Source organism: Trematomus bernacchii, unplaced genomic scaffold (genome assembly GCF_902827165.1).
Source record: "Trematomus bernacchii unplaced genomic scaffold, fTreBer1.1, whole genome shotgun sequence".
Lineage (NCBI taxonomy): Eukaryota > Metazoa > Chordata > Actinopteri > Perciformes > Nototheniidae > Trematomus > Trematomus bernacchii.
In genome coordinates this window covers 5334473-5356445 of record NW_022987698.1, presented here as the reverse complement: position 1 = coordinate 5356445, position 21973 = coordinate 5334473, and the positions used below count along the sequence as shown (strand labels likewise).

Below are 21973 nucleotides of genomic sequence, written 5' to 3'. Positions count from 1 at the left end.
CAAACCTTTCAGTGTTATGCTTATCATCATTTGTCCAAAGCTGAGTTTCTATTCTTCATTCATTTCATTTTACGTTGATATATTATAAAGTCAGTGAACTAAAGCTGCAATGTTTAGTCAACTAACCACTCGTAGGACGTACATGATCATTTAAAAAAAAGTAAGTTAAGTACTTTTGAATGGAAATGGAAGGAAATAATGTTTTCAGCCTCTCAAATAAGACATTCAAAGACATAACGTTGGATGTGGAGAAACTAAGATGGACATATTAGACCAAATTATTTAATAATAAAAAATCAATAGTGACAAATAATTCCCTTTTTCTGTATTTCATAAAAGGGATGCACATAATTGTAAATGTCTGCCAAAGAAGCATGTTGAAGAGGGACAACTATGTGTCGTGTACGTGTCTCACTACATTATGATTGAGGGACTGATGAATCTTCATCCCTTCCTGCAGGTAAAGGATACAGCTTTGGTGCCTACAAGACCTCCCTGGGATTACCAAAAGTCTGACAAAATGTGTTACTGTCGAATATTTTTGTAACCATCTGTCACAATGAATTTTGAATGCAAAAAAAATAGGACTATATCATTTAACTTAGAATGAAATTAAGTCTCTCTTAATCTTATCAGTGTATCGACTCTACAGCAGTGGGCGCAGGAGCTCCAACAAGCCGTTTAGGACAGAGAGTGAATACACATACTACTATACAGAGATGCTGTATGAGAAACCAATGTGAGTTTGGAAAATTGCACAATATAAATCTATTTTAGGATACCTCAACAATGGAATTATGATCAGTAGAAATGGCAATGACATGGGACCTTTAAATCCAGTTTCACTGGCAGTGTTAACCAGTTTTTTTTGTGGGAGTCAATCCTGTCAACCCAACTACATCTAGTGTTTAAATCTCTTTTGCCTCATGAATGTTGTGTTTATCTTTTTCATTTTGTCATGTCTGTTTTTTCAATTTTCATAATCAGAATTGCCTCTAAAATTGTAAACATAAACTCATTGTTTATAATGTATCTCATCCACTATTTAAACGTGTGTTTTCCTTGTATATTTTAAATGTGTTCAAAACACTTTGACTTGAATAAATTGTGACGTATTTATCAATTCATTTGACTTGCTCACCCGCCTGGGGTCAATGCTGTTTTCGCGGTGCTTTCTGCTCTTTTGTCAAATCTCGTTGGTATAATTGATCTCGCGAGGTATGTAGACCAATCTGGTCTTTTGCTTGCGTTCAAACCATGGATGTATAATAAGAAACCCAAACCACAGCTTCAAAGCCTATGGTTCAAACGGCCCAAATAAGAAACCTTTACCACCATCTGGCGGTTAATTGAAACCCACATGTTTTAGTTGAATCCACTTTTAATAATGGCAATGAAGCCTTGTTTTAATTAGTTTTTGTTGAGAAACGGTGTCAACGGTAAATCGTGTAAATTACCGAGCGGACAGTGGCTGACTGATGAAGTGACGCAGTTTTATTTTGACCTCCTGCACTGACTGGCAACTTCTACTGAGCCTTGCCCGAAAAGGTAACGGTAAGCTTGATAAATAAACGAATCGATGCATTTAACTGACTAGCTATAAACGTGATAAAGAAGTTACTGTGATTGTTAACCCGATTTTTGACGACGGAAAATCACTGTTTTGAATAAACCGCTTAAAACAGTTAGCTAACGGTTAATTGGCTGTAGTAAAGGTGCTAACTAACGGCCTCGTTGGTTAGCAACACATCTCCAATGACTGCAGTGTCAGCGTCTTTTCCTCCAAGGTAAGAGCAGACCGCTGCACAAACACCCACAAACACTGCCAGACTGTTAACAAATTATTAAAGCTATTTTACCTAGGTTTAACTTTTAATTTCACCAATCTTAACAATTTAAACTGATTGACACACCCCCAGGTGACGCTAGATAACATTAGCTAACTTAAATAAATAAAAAAAATGGTAGCCATTATGTGTAGCAGAATATGTCTCGTAGTTTTACATCAATTTATTAAGTTAACATCTGAGAATCAGATAAATAAAGTATACGGTTTCGACAGTCAAACCTTACTATTGTTATGGTTATTTCTTGGCGATCCAGTATATTATTAAGGTTCCTTCAGTATCTTGTTGTAGGCTGCTGGGTTTAGCTGTTTTTCCTGGAAATACATCTCTGTCTTTATCGTCCATCTTTCAATATTGTATTATATTGCTGTGCTTAGACATTCACACATTTAAGCATCACTGTCTTTATAATTGTTTTCTCTTAGCTTCTGTAAAGCCTGCTAGTTTCTATCTTAAAAATGCTCTGTATTTCTTGTATTTAACTTTATCAGTTTCTCAAACTAGTCTTAGACTGCTGCTTTTGGTCCCTAAATTCAAGAGAATTGGGCCTCAGAAGACCTTGAATTGGATGTTTAAGAAAATGTGGTCACCACAACATAGTTACAACCTGTTTTAATGAAGGACACGAGACATTTAGATTATGACCAGATAAATTAAATTAAATAATTTGTAACTGCGGGTTTACAGAAAACTACACTTAGGAAATAACCCATAGGATACATTTTCATGCAATATACCAATTATTTGTAAATGTGAACATTGATTAGGTATTTATCTGCTAACTTAATTTTTCACAAGATGATTCCTCATTATGGGAACAATTATAACTGCATTTTTATCTTAAAGGTCCCATGTCATGCTTTTCTGGTTATTACCCGTCCCCTTGTGTGTTATGTAGCTTTTTATGAATGAAACGGTCTGCAAAGTCATAAACCCTCAAAGTACACCCTGTAGCGAGTAAAACTATAACATAGAAAATACCTGTCTATCTATGCTGCCCCAGAACGCCTCGTTGGAGATTTTTCTTTTTCCATTTTTTTCTTCCTGGTCATAGTGACGTAACACTGCGGAGCTCCGCACACACACACACACTCAGTCTTATCTTTTCTCAGCCGCGGTGCTGCACAGAGCTCCGTACACACACACACTCGGAGCTCAGGCTGTGAGTGTATGTGTGTGTGTGCTCAGGCTGAGTTCCGCGCTGTCTCGCAGACCCCACGCAGCAACCAGGAAACAACACCAGTAATCCAGCTCACACTGTCCGCTCCACGAGCCTCAAAGGGAGGCGCAGCGAGCCCCGCAACGTTCCGCCAACACGGCACCCAGACCCCACGCAGCATTCTCATCTGTTTGTCATTACTGGTGTCATTTTCTGGTTGCTAACAAACGCCATTGTAAAACATAAACACTGATGTCCAGCTGTAATGGTGGTTGACTAATCAGAACAGAGTGAGCGAGCTGACCAGAGCACAGTGGGCTCATAGGGAGGGGGGGGGGGCAGGGGGCAGGAGCTCCAACAAGCCGTTTAGGACAGAGAGTGAATACACATACTATACAGAGATGCTGTATGAGAAAACCCAATGTGATTTTGGAACATTGAACAATGTAAATCTATTCTAGTAGACCTCAACAATGTAATTTATGATCAGTAGAAATGGCCATGTCATGGGACCTTTAAGTATTTAAACAGTGATGTTTTCATGTTATAACCTTGTTGCCTGCATGATGAACTGGAGGGTTACACAGATGTGTTAATTCCTTTACTTTGTATTGTATTAGAAATCTCAGACATGGACAGCCGCAGGAAGAAGTTGAAGTTCAAGCAGCTTCAGACTACCATCACCTCACCCACACAGCTTCAGGATAGTGATGCTAGCCCAGGAACACCGTCTTGCTGGAATATGTCTCAGAATGAAGATTCATATAACCTCGGCAGCTCTCCAGGACCTGATGGCCTTGGGGCAATGAGTCTGAACACTCCCAAGAGAAAAGCAAAAGAGCTTGGTGAAAGCACGCCCTCTTTAGGCAAGCTTAAGCTGAGGAAACTGTCCAGGAAAAATTATGAAGAAATCATAACCTCAGAGGTAAGTTTTGCTCTGACCATCTATTAATTGTAGATCTATAGTATGTTGTTTAATCAAAGCTCAAGTTTTATATATGCTATTTCTTGTTAAGTAATTACTGTTTTTATTTTGTCTGTGTGCACCTTTACTATCAGGAGAAACCCATAGAAAACTCATCCAGGCAGCTAGAATCCTCAGAGAGCGAGCACGTATTGTCCACTTCACTTCACTCTTTCCTTATGAAAAAGAGAGAGAGGACACCAGAGGAAGGATCGACAGCTATCTACAGCAGGGCACTAATAGCAGCCATTGGCAGCTCAAATGAAAGGGGCAGCACTACAAATGCCCCTGTGACCTCACCTCTGAAGACCCAAGTGCTCAGTCCGGCATCACTTGACAGGAACCCCACACATATAGATTGTTCCCCAATTAAACCGGTGTATGAATCTGAGGACAACGGTAGTATTCAGGAAGAATCATGGGAGCCCAACGTTCAATCGTCTGAGGACTCTGAACCCCAAGGTGGTGGATCAGAGTTATTAACAGACAAAAGAGTAAGTTAACTCACACCGACATATACGGCTACACCACTTCTTTTTTTTTGTAGAAATGAAACAATTTGTACAATTTGTTATTTACTTTGTTCTTGTTATTTTTCATGTGCCAGGGAAACAAATACATATTTTTTATAAAAGATTATTCAAATCAAAAGCCATTTAACTATCAAAGAAAATAGTCTAATGCCAAGTTTGAATCAGTGCAGCCCTTCCCTGAAATCTCTTTCTTGCATTTTTACTTTAAAATGTTTTTTTTGTCATATTTTCACTTTATTTATTTTTAATGATTTTCAGACTGTGGTGCTAAAAGATGAAGATTCACAGAAGAGGTTTGTCGATCCGGACCATGTGTTGGTAGAAACAACCTCTCGGGACAAGTTATTTGCTGCAGAAAATGGACCGGAAGACAAATGCTGTGACGCTCCCCTTGATGTTGAAGAGTATACCCCAGATTCTAGGTGTTATTTCTCACCTCATCAGTATGATTCTCCTGATACCCATCAATGGGAAAGCCCTCCATTGAATACCCAGGGAGCTACAACTTCCTCTTTCACCTTTTCATACCCTAATGAAACGTCTTGGGCCGCTGTGGAGAGGCCTTTCTCACCATCACAGGGGACAGTTGTTGTCCCCTTTAGGGCCAACCAAACAAACACAGTCCCTTCAAAGGCATCCAAAGTTCGGACTGAGAGTTTCCACTCTTCCGACGCTGTGTCCTATGTATCGGATCCGTATGCTCTGCCACTCCACTCCAGAAGAGGACTGCGGAACTCCACAGCCACACACAGGAAGTCAGATTCAAGCTTCTTCATGCGTCACACCTTGACACATTGTGACCGTCCTAAAAGAAGACGATCCATGGGAGCTGCACCTTTTGGGACCAACTACCCGGGCAGTCAGGTTGGGTTCATAGACACACACTGTCACATAGACATGCTCTATGGAAAGCTTGGTTTCCGCGGGACGTTCAGCAGCTTTCGAAGGCACTACCAAAGCAGCTTTCCTCCCGAGTATAGAGGCTGTATCACCAACTTCTGCAACCCAAGGGCCACGGCGAAGGAGGCCCTGTGGGAAGGTCTGCTGGCTGAAGACATGGTATGGGGGGCCTTTGGGTGCCACCCCCACTTTGCCAAATTCTACTCAAGTGTCCATGAACGCAGTATGCTGATGGCCATGCGGCATCCAAAAGTTGTGGCGTTTGGTGAGATCGGCCTGGACTACTCCCACAAAAACTCCACTGAAACCCCCAAACAGAAAGAGGTACAGTCTTTGACACTGTGAAGTTGTCAAAAATATGTCGTGATTGATTTGTAAAATAATATTGAGTGTTGCTTCTCTGGGAAGGTGTTTGAGCGCCAGCTGCGTTTGGCTGTGGCCATGCAGAAGCCTCTGGTGATCCACTGCAGGGACGCAGATGACGACCTGCTGGAAATCATGAAGAAGTGCGTCCCCAGGGAGCACAAGATACACCGGTATGTGTGGAGGAAAATAATCTGACTAACTTTCCTGTTCAAGTCAATTTAAGAAAATGTAAGTGTTCTTTTTATGGTTAGACGCAGTGTTTCCCATACATTGATTTATCTGTGGCGGGCCGCAAATGGATCTCATAAAAAAGAAAAAAATAATAATATATATATATTTATTTTTATTTTTGTGGTCTAATGGATAGTGAGGTGGGCTGATGATCGGAAGGTTGCCCCCACAAATAGAATCAAATTCTGTGGGAAACACTGTAGACGTATTGTATTAATCCTTAGATAGTCATTTAATCAAACTCCAATGTAATCCTTTGTTCTGGCAACTTCTGTGGCTTCCCAGGTTGTGTGTTGTGTTATCACTGCGGTTAGCGCTGACTTCAAGTTTCAAGGCTTTATTGTCATGTGCACAGTAGCTACAGTGTAGATATGGCAATGAAAAACTTAAGTCACAGACCCCTGCAACATGAATATGTATAGGACATAGAACAAATAAATAAAGTAATGTATGAAATAAGTCATTTATAAAAAATGTAATGTGGTCAATTTGTGCCTGAACTGAATTGACTGAATTCTTGATGGTATCTTATTACTTCCAGGCACTGTTTCACAAACAGTTATCCGGTCATTGAGCCCTTCCTGACGGAGTTCCCCAACCTGTATGTTGGTTTTACGGCACTGATCACCTACTACAAGGCTGCCGAGGCCCGAGATGCTGTCCGCCAGATCCCTCTGAACCGCATCGTGTTGGAGACAGACGCACCGTATTTCCTCCCAAGACAGGTACTCTTAGATTGAGGCCTAGCAAAGAAACACTGTTCTAAGGCTTTTTTTGTCAGCTCCTAATACTGGCAATAACTTCACATTTCCACCAGCTTGCTTTTACAGCTAAACACATCAAGTTTATCTGATGTGACTGAAGCTAATGTCAGTTTATAAGAACGTACTTTTTATGCATTTTCAACTGACAGCTAATAAAACACAGACAGCCTTGTAGCTAAGAGACGTGACAGTGTGTCAGTTCAGGGTAGAATTACTCGTTCTTGGATTTCTTATGTCCAATTTAAACCCAGCTCATGTTGATCCTCTAATGTTATCACATACTCTTTTGAATCTTAATTTCAAGAATGAAGTTGTCTATTTTGTTGCTATTGAATAAGTATGATTTCAGTTGCTTTTTTGTTAGATTAGAAAAGTAAAAATGGCCAGAATGGTACTGTTTTCAGCATTGTAGCCCTAAACCATCAGGAGTACATTTCGACTAAATACGAGTGTGTCTCTCCTGCAGGTTAAGAAAGATGTCTGCCAGTTCGCTCATCCTGGGATGGGCATCTACACGCTGCAGGAGCTCAGCCTGCTGAAGGGGGAGGACATGCACACGGTCCTCAGCACCATCCGGAACAACACCGTGCAGCTCTACGGCATATAATCTAAAGATGGTGGATACAAACTAGCAAGAAAGAGGAGACAGAATCAACATTTCTTGAGCTGGTTTGTGACGAACATTTTATGTGGCTTTTTTGTTTTGGATGTACCAGTCCTCCGTGTAGAGATGTGGATGATCAGTCTCGTTTTAATCAATCTGAAAAACTCCATAGAAATGCAACAAAAATAAATGAACACTTCTCTGACGGAGATGCTGTATATTATTGATTATCTGATTTAAATTGTATTCCATTGTTTATCAGAGAAATTCATTCCTAAGCGTTTTTTTAGGTTTTGTTATCTTTGCCGGTTTGAATCCCCTGTTTGTTCACATTTGTTTGGATATTTGTTTTGTGTGCTGTGTAGTTTGGGTTTAAACTGTGGGGACGTATTCAAATCCTCTGATCCTGTTTTTTAATGTTAAGCTATGGTTTGTTTACTGACTTGTATCAGAAAAGTTCTGACTGATGAGCAGATAAAGATGAGAAATATAAGCGAATACTGTGTGGTTTGTAACGCAGCAACACAAACACGTTTGCTTTGAGCAAAGCAGATTCTTTGTTGGAGAAAGGAAGCGGCTGCAAGACTGTCCATTAGCCATCTTTGATGCCAACGTGTTTGTCACACTCCTGAGTGCTTTTTATATTGAGAATGATTAACCTGGATTCTTGTGACATATTCTGGTGGTTAGAGTATGCCAACAAAGGACAAGAGTAGTTTTAGATGAATAGAAGTACACACTTTTTACCCAGGTTCCTAATAAAGCTTTTTTAAAGATTTTAAGAGCCTCTCCAGAAAGCAGGCCAGAGAACATTATGTTCAGGGTTCTATATCCGTGGGATTAAGAGCAAAAAGATAAAAGGCTGCACAGATGCATGTGCACTCTGTGTTTCATCTTATACTTCACATTTCTTCTTCTTTCAACAACATTTAAACCTGCGATTGCCGTTCTAAAGGGAGTTTCCCCAGCACTATCAGGAATAGTTCACATAAATCTTAAACCTGTTTTCCTTTCCTCTGTATGTATGTATCTGTGTGTTAACAAAATTTTTAAAAAAAGTGAATTTCACCTGCGAGCCGTATCACCTCTACAATAGTTCATCTCCTCATGGACAAGAGGCTTTACTGTTAGCTTTCTCAGGTGCTAGAGTAGAAGCATGCCGGTTAGTATTTGTTTAGGATCAAAGATACGAGACGGAGACAAACAATTAGTTGATGCTTTTATTTATACAGGAACATGTGGGTCTCTGAAGATGAAAAAGAACAATGGATTTTGTGTTTTCTTTTTAAAGCTGAAAGACATAAGGTCACTACACGGGTATGAAGATGATTCCTTTACTGACAGATATTAAAACTGCAGAACACAGTATGATTTAATGAAACGTATCTATGATAGAAATATTTCACCTGATTTTACACATTTGAGATTGGAACCCTTATAAAACCATAGTTTTACCTGAAGTTTGTCAACTTCAATCTTTATATTTGACGTTTTATATTGTTAAATTATAAACCTTGTTTTTAAATATTTTAAAACCAGCTAAGCTTCATGAAGAGTTCATAAAATGAGAGCTGAACCAACTCCATCACTGATACAGATCCTGGGATGTGGTTCAGGACTCCAAAATGATCTTGAAGATCACATTTTAAACAGTTTAAGAAGATTAACATTTTCAATATTGAGTTTTTAATGACTCTGACATCAGCAGGTAGTAAAAGACTTAGGACTGTTTGTTAATGTAATTGGCCATAGTCTTGAGTGACAATGTTTTGAAGAGATTTGAGTTTAAGACTACACACAGATTAGAAGAAAATGAGACCGTCATGTCTATAAATGAATTGCTGAGTGATCACTATCTTATAACGTTTAAATTGAAAGGCTTTTGGGACAGCAACGTTTACATTCCTGTGCATGATCTTCAAAGTCGTGATGGTCATTCTGAAAACAAGATGTTCACATATTAAAAAAGGCTTTAATTATTTGTATACATACTGGCTGAAAGGAACACAACCTTTTTAATGTATAAAACAGAGAAATGAGGCCTACCTGCTGCAGGGTCTGTGTTTCCCAGCAGACGCTGAATGACCTCCTGCAGCGCTGTGCCGTACTCCTCAAAGTCCTGCTCCCTCACAGTGAAGCCAATCTCAAAGGGAGCGCTTATCTACTCAGAGCAGAGGAAGACAATACAGTAAGTGGGATGATTTTGGGAGAGATGGTGTGGTAAAGAATGTGATTTGCCCTCACTGTGATGTGGTTCTCCTCAGCCGGAGGACCCGGCGGCTCCATGAGCTGGCGCCCGACCCTGGAAGACCTCCCTTTGTTCTGTGGTGAGACCAGAGAAATGTCATGGTTATAATCAATTAAGCTTTTGTATGTTCAGATGCACTCAAGGAGATCACATACTTCTCGGTTGCATCAACATGGATTCATTTAGAGAGAAAATTGGTTTAAAATGAGTAAATACAGATTCAAATCAAGCACAGCTATGCTGCCCAATTAAAAAAACGGAATATTGTATTGATTTAAATTCAAATGATATAGTTGAATCAATATGGGGAAGCTTGATAAGCCACATTAAAATGAATAAATAAAATCATTTGTTTCTTACCTGAGGTTTTTGTGAAGGGCTGAGATAGCTGGAGCCTGCGCTGGTCGACTTGCACCACAGAGTCAGAGAACACAACAGAAAGACCATGAAACAGGTGTTTCTTTTCAGAAACATGATGGCATAAAAATCTCAATATGATGATCAGCGGAAATGGTTAAAAGTATCAATCTGATATTGACAGCGAACTTGGTTGTCTTTCCCTTGAAATGACTTTGTTTCGGTGCTTCTGGCTTAATACCTTTTTATACCTTTGCATTTTGGTTTAAGAAGGCATTAAATACATACAGTATCAGATACTGCTGTCATATCCTGGTAGCATTGGACTGTTCAAATGTTTAAATGGATAACAAAATGGGCATTTCTCTGTTGTGACCTGATAGCAGGCCTGCTGATCATCTAATCTGTTTGCGGTCATAGAGAAACAGATAAATGGGACTGATTCAGCACATTATGCATGCCTAAAGGAACATGCCAATATTGAGCTATTATTCCTGGGACAAGAGCAATACACATGCAAATGATTAACAGAAGTATTTACTCAGGCAGACTTTATATCAACACAGTAACACAGTTTGTCAGCATCAGAGCCCATACATGTTTATTTAATAAGCGTAACACTTTTAAACAATCAAAGCTACAAAAAGATGGTGACTTCCCTGCACTACAGAAACATTTCATATCCTTGCTATGAGTTGCTGTTTTCTCCCAAGGGGAATTTGATCAAAACTAAATATTTTAAACTGTGGACATATTGCGCTTTGCCTTTGATTATTACAGAATCAGATTTTTCCATGCTGAAGGCTATGCTCCGTTTTTTTAAAGAAAAAGTTAGAAAGATATGAACCAGATCATGAAACCCTACCAAAAAGATTGAAACACATCAAAGGACAAGGCAGGAGTTCACACAAGGTTAATAAGAATACAACATATAAGTAACAGTAGTATAAAATAGAATTAGGTTAAACGGTCAACATATATAAGTTATTGGGAATATTATAAATATGTCTATGTGCAAGTGTAAGTCCAAAGTAGAAACATACAGTATTGAAACATAATGTACTTAAGTCACTTTTTCAGATACTCCTGATTTACTTGCTACTTCTACTACTCAACAATTCAGAGGGAAATATTGTGCTTTTTACTCCAGTACATTTATTTGACAACTTCAGTTGCTTTGAAGATTTATATAAATAATACAACATATAATCACCCCTTATGTGTAAATGTTAATGCAGGACCTTTACCTGTTAGAGAATAACTCTTCATTGTGGTATTATTACTTTAACTTAATTAAAGGATCTGAACACTTCAACCAGCTCTGCTGATTGAGAGAGAATATTCTTCAGAGCAAAGCAGAGTGTTTACATAGACTGAAGAAAGCAGTGGTGGAAGAAGTACTCAGATCTTGTACTAAAAAAAAGAAATACTCTGTTACAAGTAAAATAACTGCATTCGAAATCTAACTTAAGTACAAGTAGAAAAGTATTGCCATTCAAATATACTTAAAGTAACAAAAGTAAAAGTACTTGTTATGTGTAATGGCCCATGACATTATTGGATTAGGATTATTGATGCATAATGTTTTCATCACAATTGGAACTCATTTGAAATACTTTGCATACGGCTGCTGGATATCTTAACCTAATCTTATGTTGATTATTTACTTATTAGTGGATTTATATTGATCTAATAATCAGAATCCATAAAGTAACTAGTAACTAAAGCTTCAAATATATGTAGTTACGTATAAAGTACAATATTGGCTGCTAAAAAGTTAAGTGTAAGTGATGAAAACTAGCTAAGTACATTTACTCAAGTACTGTACTTAAGTACAATTTTATGGTACTTGTACTCTACTTGAGTATTTTATTTTTTTGCTACTTTGTACTTCTACCCCACTAAGATTCAGAGGTAAATCGTGTACTTTTATTCCATTACATTAAATTGATATACTTTTAGTTATTTTGCTTGTTACTAGTACTCTAGTACTTCTACTACTTCTACTGAAGTACAAAATCTGAGTACTTCTCACACCTCTGCTCAAAGGGACATTTAGCAACCAGGAGAAGGGTCAAGATATAAATACAGACAAATTAAAATAGACTACAGAAAGGAACAAAAACACTTCAAAAAGGACTTAACATCAATAAATAGACACTAGGGTGCATCAAAATACACAGTTCCAGCATATTGATCTGTCTGGGTGCTAAAAGTGTTACCATCCATGAAAAACAATAAATGCAAAAATATTTTTGCGATACGTGGTGATTTAGAGGTGGAACGGCACATCAGCTTTTACGGCAAAAGGGGGTAACCAGCACCCATTGGGGAGCCATGATAAAGCGGTTCATTTTTTATGTCGTTCTCTGGTGCCATCACTTTGGGCTTTGGTTTCAATGTTTGGTTTCAAGAAGAAGAAGAAGAAACAAGCCATGTGACAAAGAAGAAGAAACCCATGTGGCAGCATGTCAAGGTCTCCACGTCCTACGCAACAGCAGACCGAGCGTGCCGCCACACGCTGGAGGCCATCAGTGAGGAACAGCATGAGCAGTGGACACCACGTCCCATGTGCACCCTGCACTGGGACAGCAAGTTGACGCCGATGCTCACCAATGTGCGTCAGTTGGAGGAGCGTCTGACAGTGGTGGTCGGAGATGCGGAGTGGCTCAAACTGCTTGGTGTGCCAGCCTATATGAAGGGAACTGACGAGCCATGCGGAATGATCATCGCCCGGCTGACATGCAAGCTGCTGCAGGAGTGGTCCTGCACCGATCAGGTTGTCAACATGGCATTTGACACCACCGCGTCAAACACTGGCCACGGCAGCTTGCATTGCCATCCAGCCCTCACTGGGTCGACCACTGCTCTGGTCCGGGTGCCGGCACCACATCGGCGAGGTGCTCCTCAGCCACATTTTCACTGACCTCAAGATGGAGACGACACGCTCGCCAGAGGTTACATTGTTTAAACGGCTCCGGGACAACTGGGACCTGGTGCCACATAAGGACAGCGGCCAATTGTCCCGATACATTCCTGATGAGGCCGAACCACCGTTCCTGGGCAAGTTGCGTGCTGAACTCATTGCGTGCGCTGCAGTGCTCGACTACAAGCGAGGTGACTACCGTGAGTTCGTGCAGCTGTGTCTTGTGTATCTGGGTGCAGACAGTGCAGCACACACTCCAGTTACCTTCCAACGGCCGGGAGCACTGCACAAGGCGCGGTGGATGGCCAAGCTGCTCTACACTCTCAAGCTGGCCTTGATGGAGCAGCACATTGCCTTGCTTCCTCAGGGGACCATCACCACGTGGCAGAAGGTGCTGAGGATTCGGGCATTTGCCAACTTCATTTTGCACATCTACGCAACGTGCTGGCTGACCTGCGACACGGCCGTAGATGCCGCATGGAATGACCTCACACTCTACCACCACCTGTACACGTACAAGTCTGTTGACGAGGGCATCGCAGCATCAGCGATCAAGGCACTGGAGCGGCACCTATGGTACCTGACAGGTGAGATGCTGCCCCTGGCACTCTTCAGCACTAAGGTGCCAGTTGGTGAGCGGTGCGCACTTGCAGATGCCATCTTGGAGCACAAGCCGGCTGACATGCGAGCCCCACAGCTCTGCTTTGGCAACCCTCTCACCAACCAGCAGCTTGGCTGACCTTGCCAACCCAGACTGCTGGTTCGGCATGCACCAACTACACATCAATCCAGCGTTTCTCTCACTGGATGTAGAGGATTGGGCTGCCAGTGAAGCATTCCAAATGGGTGCGGTGAATGTACGTGGCGTCAAACTCACCTCAGACTTTGTGGCAGCAGCCAGGAGTGAGGAGCACCTGCAGAATGTGCTGCAGGCAGTTGAGCATGACCGCTCTAAACAGCCAAATCTGCGCCACTGCAAGCGCAAGCTGGACCAGGACTAGGACTCAATTTCATGTTGTTCTTTTTGTTCTTAAAAATAAATGTTGTTCTCAAAAACAATTTCTTGCATTTTTAGAAATTGCCTAGGAAAACACCCAAAACGGCCAATTTTCATATTTTTCACATGCTGTGTTCCATCTATAAATCTCAATGAATTTTCCCAAAACTTTGCAAAAGTAATTTGTATGTGTGTCTGAACAAAATGCAACCCCAGACAGTTTGATATGTTGAGATTTAATTTTTGCATTGCAATTTGATGCACCCTAATAGACACAGAATAATACATAAGCTGAAGAACTACATACAGTAGTTCAACTGGAATTTGGAATTCTGGAGAAAGTATTCTGCTCCAGAACTCCAGAATGTTCCAGACATTCATGGAACTCTGCTGGATCTCCATACCAACTGAGGCCTCTCTGCTGTTCATTTCACACAAACTAGCTGAAGAGAGAGCATTCGAAAACCTACAGAGAGAAAGTTCAAATTATGAACACTAACATGTCTTCTAGACAACACCTCATTGCTGAGATGGAGCTTGTCCATACTTTATCTAAACTGACCCCAGAGGAGAGAAAGGTGGAGGTCAGAAGACAAATGTATGTGGAGCTCAAAGCAGTGGAGATGGAGCGCAGACAAACAGCTGCTCTGGAGACCCTGGCAAAAAGTGAGAGGGACAGAGAAGAGACTCAAAAAGTGACAGAAAGTCTCAAGAAAGTAAACATGGAGAAAGACAGGAGGAGGCAGGAGGCCCAAAAGGAAAGACAGCAGAACCAGTTGAAGCAAGAGAGGCTTCAGTGGCAACAGGTGATGCTGAAGGGGGTCAAAAGCCCAACTCACAACTTCCTCGCTCTGAATGAAGAGCAGGAGAAGAGACGAGAGGAGGCTGACAGCCTGACCCCCGACCTGAAGTCAACTGAGAGAAAGAAGAAGACTCTCCACAACAACTGGGTTGCAGAGAAAGAAATGTACAGTAGGCCTGTCGTTGATGACGCCACCTATCTCCTGTTTGCTGCCAAACCAAACCCAAAGTCTGATGGTATGTATCATCAGGGTTGGGAGGGTTATTTTAAAAATGTAATCTGTTACAATAAAGTTACACGTCAACAATTGTATAAATGTGTCAATAATGTAGTATCCTTATTATGTTATGTCGTTACATGTAATCCAATACTCCACACGCCTGTGTCATATTCCTCTACTGTGGCCTTGTTTTACATTTTTAATTAACATGCAAGTCAACTTTTATCTTCTTTTATCTGAAGGAAAAACAGCTGAGGTCAGAGAGACCCTGCAGTCCATGCAGAAGGACAGACTTTCAGTTGAACACTGGGTTGGAAAGTACCAGCAGAACCACGAGAAGAAGCGGGTTAAACGCCGGCTGAAAGCAGAGGCTCAACACGCCAAATACATCGCCTCCAAGAGCCATGGCCCCCAGCAATCTCTGCTCGATGAACTGTTGGACTGGCCCGTCTGCTAAAAACAGCAGCTTGAAATCCAGATCTAACCTTGTTTTTTTGTTTTCTTTATTGTTTTTTCTTAAAGTGTTCATTTTAAAACCTCAAATTGTTCTGTCTACTCTCTTACATTAATGTTGGTTAGGATGTGTAATATACTGAGGAGCAGTGTTTGTCCGTAACTAAGTACGTTTACTCAAGCAATGTACTTAAGCAGGGCCGTCCCTGGCCAACTTGAGGCCCCACGCAAAGTTAGATGATGAGGCCCTCTGTTTCGCGAGCGTCGTCGTCGTCGGCGGGGGGGGGGGGGGGGGGGCTAGTGGAAAACCGTGCCGCGCCACACTAATTGTGCCACATAAACGCATAGGTGCGCCTCAGTTGAGGCTCCCTCCGCAAGATGAGGCCCCCTCCGCAAGGTGAGGCCCCACACAGTCTGCGTGATCTTCCTGTAGGGAGGGACGGCCCTGTACTTAAGTAAACATTTTTGGTACTTGTACCTTACTTGAGTCTTTCCATTTTAAGCTACTTTGTACTTCTACTCCACTACAATTCAGAGGTCAATATTGTACCTTTACTATTCTACCCAGGTTGATAAACACAACAGTACATCAATCATTATAATAACCAAATAAAATATATGATTCTGAAATGAACCAACCTGCATATTGAGTACTTTTGTTAGGCCTACTCCTAAATGTAGATGCCCATACTTTTGTACTTTTACTTGAGTAACATTTTAATTGCAGTAATTTTACTTGAAATACAGTATTCCTACACTCTGGTATTTCTATTAATACTTAACTACAAGATCTGAGTACTTCACTTCTGTTTTTTACTTTCCACCACTGCTATAAAGACCGTAAAGGGTGTTTACAGTAAATTGTATTTTAAAAGGCCACTAGTTGGCGGTAAAGCCACATTTCATAAACGGGAGAACCACCAACGAAGAAGTCAGGAAGTCAGCAGCAGCATTTCAGCAGCAGCAGCTCGCACATCATGGAGTATTAAAGAAGTGATAAACATGGATAAAAAGAAGAAACCCTTCAACGTGACGGCTTCATCTGTGAGTGGCATTCAGAAGCAGCTTTACAAACTACTATTGCTGCTGTGTGGCGTTTAGTTAAATATAACAGCTAACGGTAGCTAACTCTCAGGCTATGTTGCTAACACATAAACAGAGTTACAGCTGTGTTAGTAGCAAAACAATAACTATTGATTTAAGTATAACGTTATTTCTGATATCACCTTTGTTCTTACAGCTGGTGGACCTTAAAGCTGAACTGTACAGGAAGCAGGAACAATTCAAACAGGACAAACTTGGGCATGACAACACTGGAGCTGGGTTCACATCAAGAGCCAAAGTCAAGGTACAGTATGTGGTATTTGTTTTGGGGCCTATTTTTACCTGTTTGTTTAATGAAAGAGATCTAGAGCTACAACGATTGGTTGACTAATTATTTTGAATTTGTAAAAGTATGTTATCTTGCATAAATGTCAGAAAAGCTTATAACATTTTCTGCTTCTCAGATATATTCTCCTTCTTCTATTGTATATCATATTAACTGAATATCTCCCGGTTATGTACCGAAAAAAACCGAGATATTGAGAAAACTAGGATGGACATTTGCACTATTTTCTGACATTTTATCCATTATCGATGAAGAAGATAATCATTACCACCCTTCTATTTTTATTTTTCTATTCTTTTTATTTTTTTTATTGCTTTTTATTAATTCTACCGTGTTGTGTCATGTCTATTTATACTGTTCCTGCTCACTGCTTGTAGCACTTCGGGATTTGAATTCGAATATGAAGTGCTAAATGGAACCCATTATTATTATTATTATTATTATTATTAAATGTTAGTGAGATCACTAACGATGTTTCGTCTTCATGCTCTTGAGTAGAAACCTAATGTCTGGATCAAACAAAACACTGGAGTCTCAGCAAGAGCTGAGAAAGATGCGGAGCAGCTGTCTGAGGAGCAGAGCAGTCTGGATACCTCAAAGTGAGTTCAACATATTATATTGTAGATTCACTGTCATGATAAAATGATGACAAAAACCTCTAACTTCTAATCTTCTAATAACAGACGCAAGCTAGAGGAGAAGGCCAAACTCTACGAGCAAATGACAAAAGGAGACTTTCCAGGTTTGTTGAGTAAAAATGATATCTTCTAATAATTTAGTTCCATAGCTAAATGTACTTTATAATAAACTTGTCTTGTATTCCCCAGATGAAGAGACAGAAGGACTGTTCCTGGTGGATTTCACCCAGAAGATTATTGACAAAAAGAGAGAAACGCTTGCACAGAAAAGAGAGGATGAGGAAAGAGGAAATAGGTCTCCTGTCCCTCCTCCTGAAAATCCAAATGAGGAATGGTAATGTCTCTTTCATATATTTTTAAGGGTTTGATTTAGGAAATGTAAAGTGCAGTTAGTATTTTTGTTTCAAAGTACATATGTTAAATACTATAGGGCTGTCAGAAAGAAGTATGATATTCATACCAATTCCAGTACCATTAAAGTGATACCTATACCAATAGGGTGCTTCACTTATTATTTAAATGTATATATAAAAAAAAGTATATCCTGTTAGTAATCTGTTCTGCTGTTTTGTTAATCTGTAGGGTGGATTATGAGGATGCTTTGGGCCGATCTCGGAGATGCATGAAGAAAGACCTGCCTGGGTTTGAGAAATTGGACCAAAACCTTTACGGAAAAGCGTAAATATCCTACAGATAAAACCTTTAAAATGTGCTGGAGTTGGTTCCTTGATGATGGGAACTTTATTGATACCACTCTTCCATGTAGAAAAGCCTCTGCTGAGAAGACCTTACTCTCGGAGGACATGCGCAGAGAGTTGCAGAGGCAGGAGTGGGAGATGGAGGAAGAGGAGGCCATGAAGAGGCCTGTCGGACCCATCCACTACGAGGATATCAGGGGACAAGGTTACTTTTAACGCATCTCTTAAATGTTTCCAGCACACGTTTGAAATACAGGTATGTGTTCTGTAAGTCTTGTGCTGTTCAAAAAACATATTTCTGTCTGTTCTGTCTCACAGAGGCTCGAGATCTCGGTGTGGGTTACTTTGCGTTCGCTCATGATGCCGAGCAGCGCAGGAAGCAGAGAGAAACTCTGGACATGCTCAGAGACCAGGTGAGAACACATATCTAGCCTGTTAAAATATAAATATATATTAGGAGAGGGCATTTTAAAAGTTCTATGGATAACATAGTCCCCCACACTAAAAGCATACTCTTACATGTATGTCGATCCACACAAATCCACACTTTGATGGACTTTATTATGTATTTGTAGTTTACCCACTTTTGCTCAGCCGACTATACACTTTAAGTTTATGTTATATTGTTGTCTCTAGTTAATCAAATCTATATTTATTTAAAAAAATGAATAATGCTGTCTTGAGTGTTTGCTCAGTCTTTGTTCTTGTCCTTCAGACAACCGAGCAGCGCACTAAGAGGGAACAGCTGAAGGACAAGAGGCAGGCCATCCTGAAGGCTCGATTGTCTAAAGTGAGGAGTAGGAAGACGAAGAAGGCCAAGCTGGATGGCACGGAGGACGACGACAATGAAGGTGTGTATCCTCAACTCCCTCACATCAAATGCAGCCGTTTGCATATAAAGTCTGCATGCATGCTGCAGTTCAAAGATCACATGAACGCTAATGAGGGATTGTTGTGAATTGTGTGTCCTAGGAGGGGACGACGAAGGGGACTTGATAGGACCCCCGGCTCCACCAGAGGAGGTACCAGAGGTCAGCAGAGCGAGGAAGGTGGAAGTTGAGATCCAGGAAAGGAAGGACTCCAAACCAGGAGTTCCTCATGTCAGGGAATGGGACAGGGGCAAAGGTATGTCTCATTTTGTAAAGGTCTCTAGTGAGAAAATATTTAGGACTACGATTAAGGTTTGTTGGGAAAACATGTGAGTGCCCAGCAAAATTAGGACTTGTACTTCTCTGCCTTTTTCAAACAATGGTAAATCATCGATGCAAGAACAAAAAATAAATGACGGTTACATTTCATTCAGCGGCTTCAAAGGCTAAACCGACTGCTAAACCCAAAGTCCAATGAGTTAAGAAGAAAGGGAAAGGGTTTGACATCCCAGATTTCTAAGTTCAGAAGAACACTTATTATTTCACATTGCACTTAAGTGTTCTGAACAGATAGTTCTTCAGAGAGTTTGGAAACCTCTTACCTTTTTAGCAATGACTTTGGAAAGCTGACAACATTTGTATTTAATGATGGCAATTATTTAAAGAATAATATGCATTGCATTATATTAGAAGAAACCTACTTCATGTTACACACAAGATCATTCGTTTTCCCATCTGGTTAAGATCCCTTTCCAGTACTGTTTTGGTGTCCTGATCATTCTCTCAGTCAATGCAGGTGCTTCCCTGCACATGCATACATTTGCAAGTGGAATATTAAGTTAAAGGTCATATAGTTGGAGGTACTGATCTCACTCTTTTTGTAGTACTATGTTATGCAGCTGTGGATATATATCTATACTGACATGTGCCATGGGTGGAACACAAATTCAAACTTTTATAAACAACGTATGCCATCGTCGGCTTTAAGGGATTTCAGTAAAGTTTCATTACTTTGTGAAGTAAGTAACTTCTTTAACTCCTCCTTTTTCCTGTTTCCTCCAGAGTCCATGTTTAATGAGTGGACATCACGGCGTCGCGATGAGCGAGAGTCAGAGTTCGCCCCTCCCACTGCGTACTTTTCTGAGTGGAAGAGAGAGCGATCGGTGAAGGTTAAAACTCAAGAGAGTAAATCCAAGATGTCCTTCAAGTGGAGCAAGGGCCCAGAAGAGGTCTCTGAGAGCAAAGAGCAGCCACTTTCTCCGCCAAAAACTGCCCCCTCACCTCCTGCCCCTCAACCACCTCCTCCAACTCCTCCACAACCACCTCCACAACCACCTCCTCCACAACCACAGACTCCATCCCAGGCTTCACCTTCAGGTCTCCCAGCAGAGTCCGCTCCGGTGTCTGCTCCTCCCTTTAATCCCCAGTTTCCCCCTCATTATGCTCAGTTTCCTCGTCCACCTCCTCCTCAGTTTGCTGGACAGCCTCACATGTATCCCCCCCAGTACCCAAACCAGTATTACAACCAATATCCGCCCCAATATCCTCCACAATATCTGCCACAATATGCTCCACAATATCCTCCCCAATATCCAACACATTATGCTCCCCAATATGCTCCTCAGTTTCCTTCCCAGGTTCCTCCTCAGTTTCCTTCCCAGGTTCCTCCTCAGTTTCCTTCCCAGGTTCCTCCTCAGGTTCCTCCGGAGGTTCCTCCTCAGGTTCCCCCTCAGGTTCCTCCCCAGGTTCCTCCTCAGCAGCAGAGCCAGTCTCAGCCTGAGCAGCCTGAACAGAGTATGGATGAAATGCTGTCCTTCTACAGGAGCATTACCTGATATCTAAATGATTCTACTTGCTGTGTAGTTTGTATTTAGAGTGTAAATACTGCTGTCTAATTTTTTTTAATGACATTTTAGAAACAACAAACACATTGCCTCAGATCTTTACAGTTTCAGCATGTAATAAACACAAGGAATACTGTAACTATGTTTTTTTTCTGACAGTTAATTTAATTCAGTTTATACAATTTAAAATCTTATAAAGCTTCACCTTATGAGGATCTATTGTAATGGTGAGAAAGCATATCATGAAGAGGTTACTCCTGGTTTAAGTATTTAAGATATTTGAAAGTCTAGAGAGGATTCTGCAGTATGAAAATATCCACCAGATGGTACTGTACACTTTCATGTGGAGAACATATCTGCAAGTGGCCGAACTGTACTGCAGTGATATATCTGAACTGTTGAAGGACATTAATCTACAGCTGCTGCTATTTTAATGAACATCAATCTGCTGATAATTTCTCCCATTAAGTAAACAGTTGTTATGTCTATCTAAAACCCAATAACATTCAGTGTATTAGCAGATATGAGGAACAAAAGCGGCACATTTTCACAACTGGAAAAAACGTTTTGAGTTTAGAACGGACTTAAAACATTTATGGATAAATGTGTTTGGATTATGTTTAAGTCCATTTACAATTTTATTTTTGTATTAAATGATTATATTTGAGTGTTTGGATACAATACTTATTTTTTTAAACGGGTAAAGAATACTTGCATTGTGTCTTATTTCTCAAAACTGTATGAAGCCATGGCAGCTGGGTAAAGGCAACCGGTTGTGAGTGTGTTTAGTTTTTAAGAGATGTTTTCTTTACGTGAAATGTGTGTTAGAGGATTGTAGCGTCCTGCTGAAGCCATCAGTCATCAGAGCTGAACCTCTTCACTGCTCCCTGATGCCGGACCGGACTCATCCTGGTGTTCTGCATCACCAAGTCCCAGTACCTGTTGGACTGGTGAGTTTCAAACTTCTCAACTCGGCTTTATTTGTATAGCAAATGAATACAGTCATGCAGGCCACAGTGCTTCACAGAGTCAGAATAAACAGCACAGACAGACAACATAATTAGAACACTAAAATAGACCTCAATCATAATTTCAATTGAACACACTGTCTTAATCTGGAGAAGAGAATGTAAATGCAGAATGAAAGAGTTATCTAAATATAG

At 40.6% G+C, this 21973-nt stretch overlaps 3 protein-coding genes across 5 annotated transcripts; 2 read left to right on the top strand and 1 right to left on the bottom strand.

Annotated features, from left to right (window-relative positions):
* Nucleotides 1-1270: 1270 nt before the first annotated feature.
* On the top strand, nt 1271-8436 carry tatdn2 (TatD DNase domain containing 2). 3 transcript variants are annotated; one of them, XM_034138646.1, is made up of 8 exons: nt 1283-1548; nt 1743-1787; nt 3627-3931; nt 4066-4464; nt 4762-5727; nt 5812-5939; nt 6542-6725; nt 7231-8436. In XM_034138646.1, exons 3-8 carry the CDS (start codon nt 3638-3640, stop codon nt 7369-7371), a joined length of 2112 nt encoding a protein of 703 aa, XP_033994537.1. In that variant the 5' UTR covers nt 1283-1548; nt 1743-1787; nt 3627-3637; the 3' UTR covers nt 7372-8436. The 3 variants fall into 3 exon arrangements, with proteins under 3 accessions (XP_033994535.1, XP_033994536.1, XP_033994537.1); XM_034138644.1 differs by lacking the exon at nt 1743-1787 and having other exon boundaries at nt 1271-1548; XM_034138645.1 differs by lacking the exon at nt 1743-1787 and having other exon boundaries at nt 1275-1554.
* An 865-nt stretch (nt 8437-9301) lies between these two features.
* Nucleotides 9302-10090, bottom strand: ghrl (ghrelin/obestatin prepropeptide). Its single transcript, XM_034139120.1, has 4 exons — nt 9977-10090; nt 9613-9690; nt 9361-9529; nt 9302-9306 (listed from the first exon to the last, which is right to left on the bottom strand). The coding sequence occupies exons 1-4, from the start codon at nt 10088-10090 to the stop codon at nt 9302-9304; spliced, it is 366 nt and encodes a 121-aa protein (XP_033995011.1).
* Nucleotides 10091-16283: 6193 nt separating this feature from the next.
* Nucleotides 16284-21520, top strand: ccdc174 (coiled-coil domain containing 174). The gene is made up of 11 exons (XM_034139559.1): nt 16284-16415; nt 16612-16719; nt 17260-17360; nt 17445-17503; nt 17589-17733; nt 17982-18077; nt 18166-18302; nt 18416-18510; nt 18813-18948; nt 19070-19222; nt 20029-21520. The coding sequence occupies exons 1-11, from the start codon at nt 16374-16376 to the stop codon at nt 20799-20801; spliced, it is 1845 nt and encodes a 614-aa protein (XP_033995450.1). The 5' UTR covers nt 16284-16373; the 3' UTR covers nt 20802-21520.
* The last annotated feature ends 453 nt before the right edge of the window (nt 21521-21973 follow it).

Bases quoted from the DNA above. Each gene is read 5' to 3' on its own strand.
- tatdn2 (XM_034138644.1), top strand. From the start codon at position 3,638: ATGGACAGCCGCAGGAAGAAGTTGAAGTTCAAGCAGCTTCAGACTACC. The intron at 4,465-4,761 runs GTAAGTTAACTC...AATGATTTTCAG, and splicing joins AGTTATTAACAGACAAAAGA to ACTGTGGTGCTAAAAGATGA. The intron at 5,728-5,811 runs GTACAGTCTTTG...TTCTCTGGGAAG, and splicing joins AAACCCCCAAACAGAAAGAG to GTGTTTGAGCGCCAGCTGCG.
- ghrl (XM_034139120.1), bottom strand. From the start codon at position 10,090: ATGTTTCTGAAAAGAAACACCTGTTTCATGGTCTTTCTGTTGTGTTCT. The intron at 9,691-9,976 runs GTAAGAAACAAA...GTCTCACCACAG, and splicing joins GCCCTTCACAAAAACCTCAG to AACAAAGGGAGGTCTTCCAG. The intron at 9,530-9,612 runs GTGAGGGCAAAT...TGCTCTGAGTAG, and splicing joins CTGAGGAGAACCACATCACA to ATAAGCGCTCCCTTTGAGAT.
- ccdc174 (XM_034139559.1), top strand. From the start codon at position 16,374: ATGGATAAAAAGAAGAAACCCTTCAACGTGACGGCTTCATCT. The intron at 18,511-18,812 runs GTGAGAACACAT...CTTGTCCTTCAG, and splicing joins TGGACATGCTCAGAGACCAG to ACAACCGAGCAGCGCACTAA. The intron at 19,223-20,028 runs GTATGTCTCATT...TGTTTCCTCCAG, and splicing joins GGAATGGGACAGGGGCAAAG to AGTCCATGTTTAATGAGTGG.